The 11,935-nt window shown below is 37.1% G+C and overlaps 1 protein-coding gene across 1 annotated transcript; it reads right to left on the bottom strand.

The window, feature by feature from the left end:
• Positions 1–3,784: 3,784 nt before the first annotated feature.
• Positions 3,785–10,439, bottom strand: SLC7A13 (solute carrier family 7 member 13). The gene is made up of 4 exons (XM_050332965.1): positions 9,716–10,439; positions 7,103–7,234; positions 5,231–5,595; positions 3,785–4,491 (listed from the first exon to the last, which is right to left on the bottom strand). The coding sequence occupies exons 1-4, from the start codon at positions 10,437–10,439 to the stop codon at positions 4,246–4,248; spliced, it is 1,467 nt and encodes a 488-aa protein (XP_050188922.1). The 3' UTR covers positions 3,785–4,245.
• Between the last annotated feature and the right edge of the window lie 1,496 nt (positions 10,440–11,935).

Here is an 11,935-nt window from a genome sequence, read left to right as displayed (position 1 = left end):
TTCTTTAATTCTTTTTAAATATTAGCATGTTACCTTTCTTTTGCACTCCTGAAATTTCCCCTGTGTAGCAAGAGCTATTGAAAATCAACATTAATAGTCAAACTCTTCAACATTGCCTTTAAACCTGTCTGATACAGGTTATCCAACTTCTTAATTTAAAAACGTTTAATTTCCTGTTCCAAAGCAGAACAAAAAGTTCCTGAAGCACATATAGCTCTTACCCCTCTAAATCAAGCCAGCAAGAACTGGGAATCCCCAGGGTCCTCCATCACTTGAAATAAAACATAGAGGGCAATGACAAGAATAATTACTAATTGTGATCCAGAAGAGGTCACAAGCAAATACTCTTTGACCTGTAAGTTGTTAAAACACAATTGTTTCTGTTTTAGCTGTGGAAACTAAGATGTGGAGAACCTTAACACCACCCACAGTGCATATATCAAATGTGAGAATACAAGTTAGAAGGCCTGAGCTCCTCCAGGCCTAGCAGCTATAGGCACCTTCTCATATACCCTCCCCTGTGTAACACAGAGGTTCCAACCAAAAACCACCACATAAAAGCACAAACAATATGTACAATTGTTCATTATTAGTTGGTTATCTTCTTATTGAAATCACAGTTAACACTAACTGTGAGAAAGAAAGTAAATTAATTCATTGCTGGTTTTTTTCTTTTTATTTCTTCTGCACAATAGCTGGGGTTTGCCTCAGAGTGAATTTTTTTTTTTTTAAAGCTGTTCAGCACACATGGACTTAGCATGATGTATAACTACAAGTAATTTTTAAAATAAGACTGATTATCATTTGGTATTTCATGTTAAGTAGATAAAGAACAAAAAAACCCCAGGTGATGCAGACATAGATACAAATATTGTGTTAGAGACCTATAAAAACAGCTAGGGAGGTTACATGTTGAAATGGGCCAGTACAGTATTGAAAAAATTTATCCACACTCTATTTCTATTTATCAAATATATACATATTCTATCTTTATTTGTTGTAACGTTGAACTTCTGAAGCATGTAATAGTCTAATAACAAAACAGTAGCATTTTCTGAGACATATTCAAGTAGGAAAGAAAGGGAGACCAACTAGTGTCACTGAAAGAAGCTATAACGCTAAAATATTGAATTGCTCTTGGCCAGAGTAGCTAATGCAAGTTATAAATTTGGATTCTGTTCCTTTATGCTTGCTGCTTGGAAATATGGAATGATCCAGCAACAATAAGAAATCTTTATAGATTTAATACTGTATTTTCTTCTTTGTGATTTAGCATTCTAAAACACTCAGGCAAAAGAAAGGCTGCATTAAGAGAACATCAGCGACTCATATTCAGGAGATCAGCAATACCATATCTGAGATTGTTTTTATAATGCTAATTCAGCTCAGCTGTGTAAGTCCCTTTCCTAACACTGGGTCATTTAATAAGAGCACTCCGATCTGGGAATAAGGCAATAGTTTGTGTTGAAGAAGATGTTAAATCTGAGCTAGCCAATTCCTTTATTTGCTGTAGAAGAGGAAGGTTTAGGATGAAACAGAATTTTGCGGGAGAACCCATGACAGACATGAATTGAAGGATTTCAGGGAACATCATAAAATGCACTTGTGCATTTATGTGCATAATGTGCAACCTACACATCAGCTTAACTCACTTTTGGCAAGCCAACATGATACTACTGTCTCAGCTCATGAGGGAAAAGACAAATTAGTAGTTTTGTGAGATGCTCAGGTGCTGCCATGAAGAACACCATAGAAAAGTCTGTAAGAAGTTAACAATGTTTGTCAAGAGCAGCATATGAGCAGGGAGTGATAAACAAGACCATAAACAAGGTGCAAGGTCACATATTTAAATGGCAGGACACTAATAGTGAATTACCTGGTCACCACTCATTCTATCCAATAAATGATGTAAGGGTATATAAAAGAATAGTTTATGATCTGATAACGAGGGCCATCAAAAGGTGCCTTCAGAGAGGGGCTTAAGCTTTCAAGGACATTTTTAATTCTGGCCTGTTCTAAATTTTCTCATTTTTACTTATCCTTTGGCAATAACCATATACGTGCCTGTTTATGTGCCATTTCCTAGATTTTTGTTAAAATAAAAACTATCTAGTTCACCTTACAGAAAGATATGTAGATGCAATTTATTTCATATTACATTTCAATGGCACTTTTGAGTTCCCTAATTTCTTGAAACTGCTAAATGTCTACATTCAAAGTTTGTATCATTAACAGATACATGCTCCAATTACCCAAACATACCCTGACATAGGTGATCAGTAGGTACCTAACTCCTTACGGAATTAAAGTGTAGATATACTGACAAGAATTACATAGAAATAAGATATCCAATTGAGCAACTTCCTCCTCATGCTTGCTTTTCCTAACCATCTGGTCTACAACACAATATTGTTGTCACATACACTTTTTTCTCCTTATGACTTCCAGTTTTTATTTACATATTAAAATATGGGTTTAAATAAATTACGTGATCAAGCTCATTTGAAAATCTGTGGCATTGCCATGCCTGCATTTACAAATTACTGATGGGTGCTTTGGTCACAGTAAAATCCTTCCTTCCTTTTACAGTTCAGTTCTTAAAATATTGCTCCTATAAAATTTCAATGAGTTTCATGATTTTTTAAATTTAAATAGCAAGAGAAATGTTTTTCCAATAGCACTATTGAGTGAAATTAAACATTGATTCCTGCCTTGCTTTCAGCAGCAGGATCCAGTCTCCAGCTCAGCTGTATTCACTACTCTCTCACTTGTATGGCCTTTTCTTCCCACAACACTTTAAAAGGTATAAATTTCATTCTGTGTACATCATCACCTGAAAGAAAAGCCACTTTTTTCATGTACTTTTTTTCATCTGGAGGCTCATTCCAGTGCAAAGTCAAATCATCTTAAACCTTTGGTCGGTTCCCAGCTTTACTGATGGGTGCCCTGTACTCTGGGTAGCTATGAATAAAGGCTTTATCAATCATTCTGACCTCTAAAATTTTGATATATCAGGGAATCGAATATTCCAGCAAGAATTTTTTCATTCTACTGTGTTATAAAACTGTTACACCAATACATCATCCAGCAGACCAGAGCATCAGAGTGTTAGAGAGATGTCAGTCTGGGGCCATCTACTGGTTGTGTCGCTGAGCTTTCATTGACAGATTTGAAAAAACACTCTACAAATGTAATTCTACTGTAATTATAAAATAGTAACATATATTAATAGATTAATTACCTAAGTAGGTGTTGTTTCCTCTGTACTTTTATTTACTTTTAATTTTAAATGTTCAGTGAAGTTAATATGGCCCAATTATCAAATCAAAAAATAATTAATTTATCTTGCTTTCATAAACATAATAAAAATGGAGGAGAGGAAGCCTAAAAAAGCTCTTCTCAATCATACTAAAAAGAAAGCAAGGAATAAAGTAATGTTAATGCTAAGATGTAAACAATTTAGTAAAGTAATACACATATCTTTAGTTTTATTGCTGTCATGAAGAGGATAAATAATTCTTACTGCCTTACTTGATGCTTTGCTAGATTTCACCTTGAATTTTTATGTGTTGTTCTAAAATAGCTAAGATGCACCATGTGCTGTTTTCTTGGGATAAAAAAGGTCTCAGTCAATTTTATGATGTTCTTCAAAGGTTTTTATTAAAAATAAAATCAAAAAAAAAAAGAAGCAGATGAACAGAAGTATAAAGGCTTTAAAACCACAAGTTCTAATAAACAAGCTACTTCAAACTAAGAATAATCCAGACAATTTAGTTCAGAGTCCAAAAGTATATTTATACGATGCTGTTAACTATGTATTTACTCATTTATTGTGTTATAATATTGATAATTACGTATGCTACAATGGAGTCTTATTTCTAGTACTGCAAGACTACGTGCAACTTTTAAGTGTGTTTTCAAGGAGCAAGAGAGAGCATTTTACAGATTTTACAAGTTTAAGAGAGATCCTTTGCACCTATTATGTATATAAACAGACATACACAGATATATACATATTAACTTACTATGCTAATGTCCATACATATATATGTGCATGCATATACATATACCTGCATGTTTGCATATATGAATGCAATGTATGCATATTCATCTATGTATGTATGTATCTATACGTGCATGAGCACCTGTATATCACACCTAACTTCTAACTTGTACTGTTTACACTCTCAGTTAAACAAAATCCTGTGTTGGCTCTTAATTGTGCCAGGATTAAGCATTTGCCTGTTATTCACATTTGCCCTCTGCAGATCCATCTGCAGGACAGACTTCTAACAGGAGCTGCAAGTGGTAAGTAATTTTATCAAGAAATGCAAAACGCAATTTAAAATGTATAAAAGGCAGATAAACAATAAGACTTCCCAGCATAAACAGGAAAGCGTAAACATATTGCGTGTTGGGAGACCAGACTATGGGAGCTAAAACTAGAAAGAAAGACATTGCCACCATCACAAATGGAACTGGCAGAAACACCTGCAAGAAAAAGAAAAAGAATGGTTTAGGAAATAAACAGACCAACCGTGATTTTACATCTCATTCATAAGAGTAACAACTCATTCTTTGCCACAGTATAGTACTATTTCTCACACTGCTGTAAACTCTCCCAGGATGATGTCATCTGACATCAAATTGCCTACAAGATAGGCATCCTTTCTAAAATATTTGTTTAAGCTCCTTCTATCATCAAGGGGTAGAGATAGGCAGTACCTGAAATTCATTTGTTGACATATGATATTACGGGTTCCTAAAAGACACTCAGTGCTGGGTGCCTAAAAGAAGCCTTCACAAGGAGTATCCACTTCTAACCCAGCTTTCCCATTTCTAGATTATGAGGAAATTCAACCTATTCATAATGTCTGTGGTTGTGTCAGGAAAGATGAGAGTAGGTCAAGGTTTAATTAACCGTGAATAGTCAGCCAGGGTCCTACACTGTTCTTGTTGCTGCTCCACACTGGTACACATCTGATGCACATCTCCCCCACTCTGCATATAACCATCTCCTGTTTTCAAGTACAAGTTTTCTGGGGCACAGACCATCTGTTTGTTTCACTTCCTTCTATCTTGAAGCAAGGTTTTTGAAAAAGGCTCTAAGCACTGAGATTATTATTTGTATTTTTGTAACTATCCACATTTGACTTGCCCTTGTTCTGAAACGTTTACATGCTACTCAAATAAATCTGTAAAAAGTATTTTGCAATTTAGGTCCATTTACTTTGTATGGTCGATGTAGATGAGGTTCCCGGTATCGAAGTACAATCAGGCTTGCACAAGTCAGTCCAATCATAAGCCAGGCAGAAAATCCAAAGTAATTTGTTAACATAATAAGGTCAGAGGGGATGATAAAAATAGATGCAATTGTGGTTGAAAAAATCATGGCTGGTGCTGGAGTACAGGAGTGGACATTAAGCATGGATATTAAAACAGGTAAATGTCCTGACTGACTTCCAGCATAGCTTAATCGCCCTAGTGTGAACATGCTGCTGTTGAGGGCACCAAATATTGAGACAGCAACAGAGAGAGGAATGATCCAGGCAACAGAGGGGATAACTCGATCAGCCCAAGTGACTGCCACAGCAACTGCAAGAAAGCAAAGTATTAGTGTAGTACAGGTACCATGTTCTGAATCACTGACAGATTCAACAGAAATAAAACTTAAAATGCAAGAAACATCTGTATTTACCAGCACTGCTACAGTAGTCAAATAGTAATCTAAACCTAAGGGTATTTCATTCATGAGCTAAAGATTTCCTGGGAGAATGACAGCAAGGAGCACTGCCTACCAGAGCAAGCCAGGCAAACCTGCTGAGGCAAATACCACAGTAATGGACTGCCCAGCAGGAGAGAGCTGCATCTCACAGCCGTGCATCACTAACACACACACATAGTCACGGAAAGAAAATGAACACCTTAGGCCCCAGCATGCCCATGGTGGTGACATAGTCTGCTGTTCCAGCGAAACTGCCAACAGCAGTGCAGGTACATTCAGAGATGGGTCGGCAAATGTGCTGTTAATGAGATTTTTCTTTGGGCAGAACTGAGGAAGTGTGAAAGGTTATTTCTGAACAAGAGATATTTAATATTGCTTGGAAACTACAGCCCATATAGTAGCGAGGAATAATATGTAGTGCGTCTATAACCAAATGCCATGAGGAACATAGATAGACACAACTCCCCTGGTATGTATGGAGCTGGTTATGCCAGCTGGGCAGCTGCTGTTCACAGATGGTCTGATATTTGCTTCTTCTTTCATTGTACGATGGATCTGCAAACGTGCCCATCTTTCCCAGCAGATAACCTGACAATGGCTGAACGATAATACAGGGTTGCTGAGTCACAGCTACACTGCTTCCATTTATGTTAGTGAGCTGTTTTCACAAGAAAAAAAATAATTGATCCATCCAAATGAGGTATGGTTTTTGTCACACCTGAAGGCAAGGTCTGACAGCTTAATCTTATTACGGAGGGATTTAAAAGGTGCTGTTTGGACAATCAAGGAGAAATACAGCTCCCCTTGGACCTTTTCATGGACAGTTTATTGGTACAGGATCTGAGAAATGCTTTACATACACTGGGCATTTGTATAGGCTCTTCTGAGGAACCACAATATTTATCAAGAATAACCCACAAACACACACCCAAAATGGCTATATTTTTGTGTCCATAGCCCTTTCTATATTACTGAACATGTTAGACTTGTCCACCTCCTAAACAGTAATGGCTCTAACCTGAGACACCATGAGATAGGGAAAGAAAGAGGAGAGAGGATTAAAACTACAGGAAGAACAAAGGTTGTCGCTATACTCAGGACCTAACTTTCAGCCGATTTTCCAGGTTTTAATACACTTCTGATTTCATTTCTGGCCAGTGCAGATATAAACCAACATTTTCAACATTTAATAACATCTGTCTGCATTCAGTCGAACTTGTGTCACACAGTAAAATTAAAGAATTCTCTGTTAAAAGAGAATGAATCCAAACTTCTGGTCTGTGAAGTTAGGTGAGCAGAAGTAACCCAGTACATTGACTTCAGATTGGTATGATAATGAACCATGCCTTTTTAATTAAAAAAATATTAAATCCATACCTGAGGAGACAATTTCCTTAGGTGTGAGGACAGTCAGATATGAGATGTTCACCAGTAAATAAAAAACAATTACTGCAGGGACAGCAGTCATCACAGTTAAGGGGATATTTCTGCTGGGGTTTTTCATCTCTTCTGAAAAATACAATTTAAAAAGACAAATAAAGCAAGCAGTGTAGCTTCAGCAAGTGTATTTCAGTGGTCCATCTGTGCAGAGCTTGACAAGACTGATACCAAAGTCCTGCCCTAATCCCTGATCATGACTGCTAAATTACGCTGCTTGTGAGTCCTATAGTTGTTGTCAAATAAGTTACTATCAAAGATTCTTAAACAACTTATTTTTATTTAGCCATTTGTTAACTATTTTGGAAGGAGTGCTGGATGGACAGCTGATAAAAAAATTACAGAAGGACTAATAATTTCTCTTTGATTTAATTAATCATATATTTGACTTACATTAGAAAATTGATTTGGTAGAAATTTTCAAGTAGCCTTACTTGTAAATCACTACCTTAAACATGAGACTCTAAAGTCAGATTATTTATTCTGACATCACCTCCTGAGTCCTGAGCTGAAACTTAGTATTTGCCTATTCCTACTCAAAACCTTTTCCTTTGCCCTTATATCAGGAAATACAGAAAAAGTAAAAGAAAAGACTGACAGTATAGACAGAAGAGTAATAACAGAGCAGCTTTAAAAGGGGGCTATTCCCAGCTGGATATCAATGACTATTACCTTTATCAGGGCAAAGTTGGTGGAGGAAAACTGTTTAGTGCTAAGCCTGATAGCTTAGAACTACACTTATCAAATAAGAAAAAATTGCAGATTTTGCCAGTGAATAATTCAGGCACTGGCACACATTCCTGAACATCTGATATTCCAAACAAAAGATGAAGCTGGTTTCCAGAAGCCTAATAATTCATCCTTATCTCAATCAAAAAGGGTCTTTTTCACTTCTTTTACTCTACTCCTCACTCCCTCTCCTCTTCCCACTTCCCTCAGCACTTACATAAGATCTCCTGAGTATTACCAGCCAATAACTCACAAGAGGGAAGAAGTGAAAAGCTAAATATGCAGCTCACTTAAGTTCTTCTTAGGAGACTGAAATCTCTTTTCTCTTTCAAATACGATTTCTGTCTTCTGCCCAGAACATCAGCCTTGAGCCTGTCCCAGCACTGGCTGTAGGGCACAGAGCCAGGACTGAAGAGGCACAACAGCAGAATTCAAATACTGACTATCAGAGAATTTTGGATTTATTTCAGATGTAAGAAATACACTTGGTAATTTTGAGCCCAGAAGAGGACAATCACCAAAATTGCCAATTTAAATTTATCTTTTCATTTGTTCCTTCGCTCATTACAGTCCTGCCGTCCAGCTGGCACCTGATGCTTTAGCTGAAGCTCACAGAAATAAAGTTATTGTTAAAGAATAGGAAACGCAGTTCAATTCAGAACTACTGCATAGGTTACATCTGTCCAAACAGCTGTGCTCCCCAGTGTATGATATTTATTAGTACTGCTAACTGATCAAAAAAAAAATTAATATTTTACCAGTACTCTTGTATTTTCTCAGGGTTACAAAGCTAAGTGCTTGTCTTTAAGGAATTTTTAAGATTTCAAAACTATACTTTCCTGATTTATATCACCTTTTTTTTTTTTTTTAATTGCAACACATTTTTAATGTTGGAATAACTGGATTGCAATTATAACAGTCAGTTTTTTAAACATTAACCAAATTTCACATTGTTCTCACCACTGAACTTTGCATTATGCATTTAACACATGCAGTTTATTTAAAATTTTACACGATAGAGGTTAATGTGTACAAATGGTTAAAGATATAAGAGCAATATCAACTTGCTTCCAACGTAATTCCATAAATCTGATCATATCATAAAACACTATTAATTTAATATGTGACATGAATAACTAACATTAAAAACATCATCTCTGTAGGTTTCATGAAAAACTGCTCTAGTTCTTACTGCCACGTCATCAGATATAGAACAGGGTGAGTAAACAGATATTCAAAAACGTTTTGAGTGTTTAAAATTGAGTACAAATTCTGTGGAAGTATCTATACCACTTTCCTTAGATCTCTCTTCACCTTCCGTGCAAAACTATATTTTCCCAAGAAAATACATCCCAAGAAATTGCTATATTTTAACAAAAGTCAAAATTAACTTGTCGATGTACAAAACAACTGCATAACCTCAGAGAAGGTACAGATATTTGAATAGAAATTATCTATGTGCACATAGTTTGGCATGGATAGCCTAACCCTTTCCTAAAAATACACTGGCACACACACTGAGAAAGACAAAATGCAAATTTTTCGGGTATGAAAAATTCTGTTTATGCATGACATTTTAAATCAACTATTTTGATTTCTCTCATACCCCACTGGAAATGTCAGTTTGATTTTGGAGACTGGACAAAAAGCAAGAAACTTCCCTAGAGAGGAACACTGCCTCTTCTACCAGCCCAGACAAACATAGGATTCACATAAAACACGAGACCCTATGGTCTTGAAGGAGAGACAAGTTCTACCAAGACAAGCTGAGGAACACAAGAATGACAACCACAGAACAAAATCTAAAGAAGAGGAGTGAGATACCTGCCATATAATTGAGGGACCACCAGCCTCCGTACGCGTACAGTCCTTGGAAGAAGGCTTCAGCAACCTGCGAAGCGTTGGGAATCTCTGAGCTGAACAAGTCCTCAAATCTGGCCAGACTCTCCTTTTGCCTTGCAACGAGGAGAACGATGCCACCGACAGCAATTACAGACAAGGCCATCATCTTCAGCAGAGTGAAAACTGTCTGCACCCACGCAGCCATTTTGACGCTGCAGCCATTCAGAATCCCCAGGGACCAGAGAACGGCCAAGGCCAAGCATTTTTTCAGCACTTCTGGTGGAGGGCAAACGCCATAGAAGGGCTGGGTAGCATATTCAGCAAACAGCAAGGCTCGAGCAGCATTTGATGCTGGCTTGGTAAATGTTGAAGTCCAGATAAACACAAAGGCGGGGAGGGATCCAAGGCCTCTTTTAATATGGCTATATTCTCCTCCAGAGAAGGGCAGAGAGGTTCCCAGTTCTGCATAGCAGAGGGAACCCATCAGAGAAACCAGCCCAGATGCAGTCCAGATTATTAGTGCGATGCCAACGTTGAGTAAGGAATGCTTTAACACCCCTGTAGGAGACACAAAGATACCTGCCCCAACAATTGATCCTATAATAAAACTTACCCCATCAAAATAACCTATATTTCTTTTGAGTTGTATCTTGGCTTTTTCTTTTCTTTGCACATCTTTGGGATCATTGCTTCCTCCTTTTCCCATGTTTTTTTCTGTTTTTTCACAGCAGAATCCACTTTGCTGTTAGCAGTCTGTCATGACCTGCTAGGGAAATGTTATGGGAAGCTCAGCTTAATCATTCAGAAAAGAGAGTATACTTTGGGTTTTGATGTCTTCTGTGCGAGGATGATTAACCAAATACTTACAGAATCACTGGCAAATCATGTACATGTTGGTTTAATGTGTACTTCAGAAATTATTACGGTCTGCAGGTATTTTTAAAGAACACAGCATAACAAATAATGCACAGCAAATGCTCATTTCTCAGCTGTTTTTCATCAACAGATTTCCATTTCTGTTATGTATGTCTTCAGAGACAACTGTGAGAGGTGGGTAAATGTGACTTCTACATCAGACCTAGGGAAAGAGGTAGGATATGGCAGCATGAAGAAAGAAGTCAGCCCTCCTTATGTTATTGACATTGACATGGACATTAGTTGAATTGTCTGGCACTATTTTTCCACTGTCCATACATAAAACGGACAGTGATAACCAGTGATCACCAGTATGTTTTGCCGAAACCTCATCAGTCACTGAGTATACGGGAGCTTGTTTATACTTCACTCATTAAACACTGCATTAGAAAGAAAATTACCAGTTTATTCCTAGTTTTTTCTTGAGCACTCACCATTAATGTAGCACTCAAATATGTCCTAAGAAGGTATTAATCTTCAGACACTACTGTGAGGGGAAGAGGCTATGTCATCATTTTCACTGTCTGCAAAGAAAGATAAAGGAGTCATCATTCCCACCAGTTTAGCCTGTGTCTTTTAAGGTGCAGCCACTGATTTTTTTTTACATATTTAATGATCTGTGGTGTATTTTCCGTTCAAAACACAGAAAAGGAGCTTCTCTTTAATCAGATGTGGATATGCCATAAAATCTTGACTTTTGTACAAGAAAAAATGTATTTACTCTTTTTAAAATATGTAGAGTAAAATAGGAAGAAAGGAGGACTAACTGAAAGAAGTTCAGCATGGGCCTTAAGGGTTGTCTAAGTTCCCAAACTAGTAGCTGAAAAGTTTTTACTTTTTGTCAGTCAACTTGAGGAACCGGTTTTGTCCCGAAGGTCAAAGCTCAGCAATGCAGTGAACTGAACTCATGCTTTTACAGGGCCCAACTGTGAAAGACACAGTGGTTCAGATCAGTCCTGAAATACAGGATTTTCACCCAAGTACAAAATAAATTCATCTGAAAAGTTAAGTTTATGTAATATGCCATCATGCAAAAGACCTTTAGCTAAAATAGGCATGTGCAGAGACTGTTATCTTTTAATTTTTTCATTGACTTAGCTAAAGTGGATTTCCTTCACCACACAGAAGCTATGCAGCATAGCATAGTGAAAGAATCCACAGATCCAGAGCAGCTTTTAACCATAAGACAATTCTTCCATCTTCTCCAAATCGCTGTGAATCTCACTATACACGTTCACCTTCAAAAAAACAAGTCCTACAGACTTCTGTGAAAATGATTTTGCAGAT

Source organism: Myiozetetes cayanensis, unplaced genomic scaffold (genome assembly GCF_022539395.1).
Source record: "Myiozetetes cayanensis isolate MyiCay16 unplaced genomic scaffold, myiCay2020 scf1, whole genome shotgun sequence".
NCBI classification, from domain to species: domain Eukaryota; kingdom Metazoa; phylum Chordata; class Aves; order Passeriformes; family Tyrannidae; genus Myiozetetes; species Myiozetetes cayanensis.
The sequence above is the reverse complement of the archived record's forward strand: the minus strand, read 5'-3'. Positions and strand labels throughout refer to the sequence as shown.

Excerpts from the sequence above, each read along its gene's own strand:
- SLC7A13 (XM_050332965.1), bottom strand. The coding sequence starts at position 10,439 with ATGGGAAAAGGAGGAAGCAATGATCCCAAAGATGTGCAAAGAAAAGAA. Across the intron at positions 7,235-9,715 it reads GTCCCTCAATTATATGGCAG|AAGAGATGAAAAACCCCAGC; the intron begins GTATCTCACTCC and ends TGTATTTTTCAG. Across the intron at positions 5,596-7,102 it reads TAAGGAAATTGTCTCCTCAG|TTGCTGTGGCAGTCACTTGG; the intron begins GTATGGATTTAA and ends GCTTTCTTGCAG.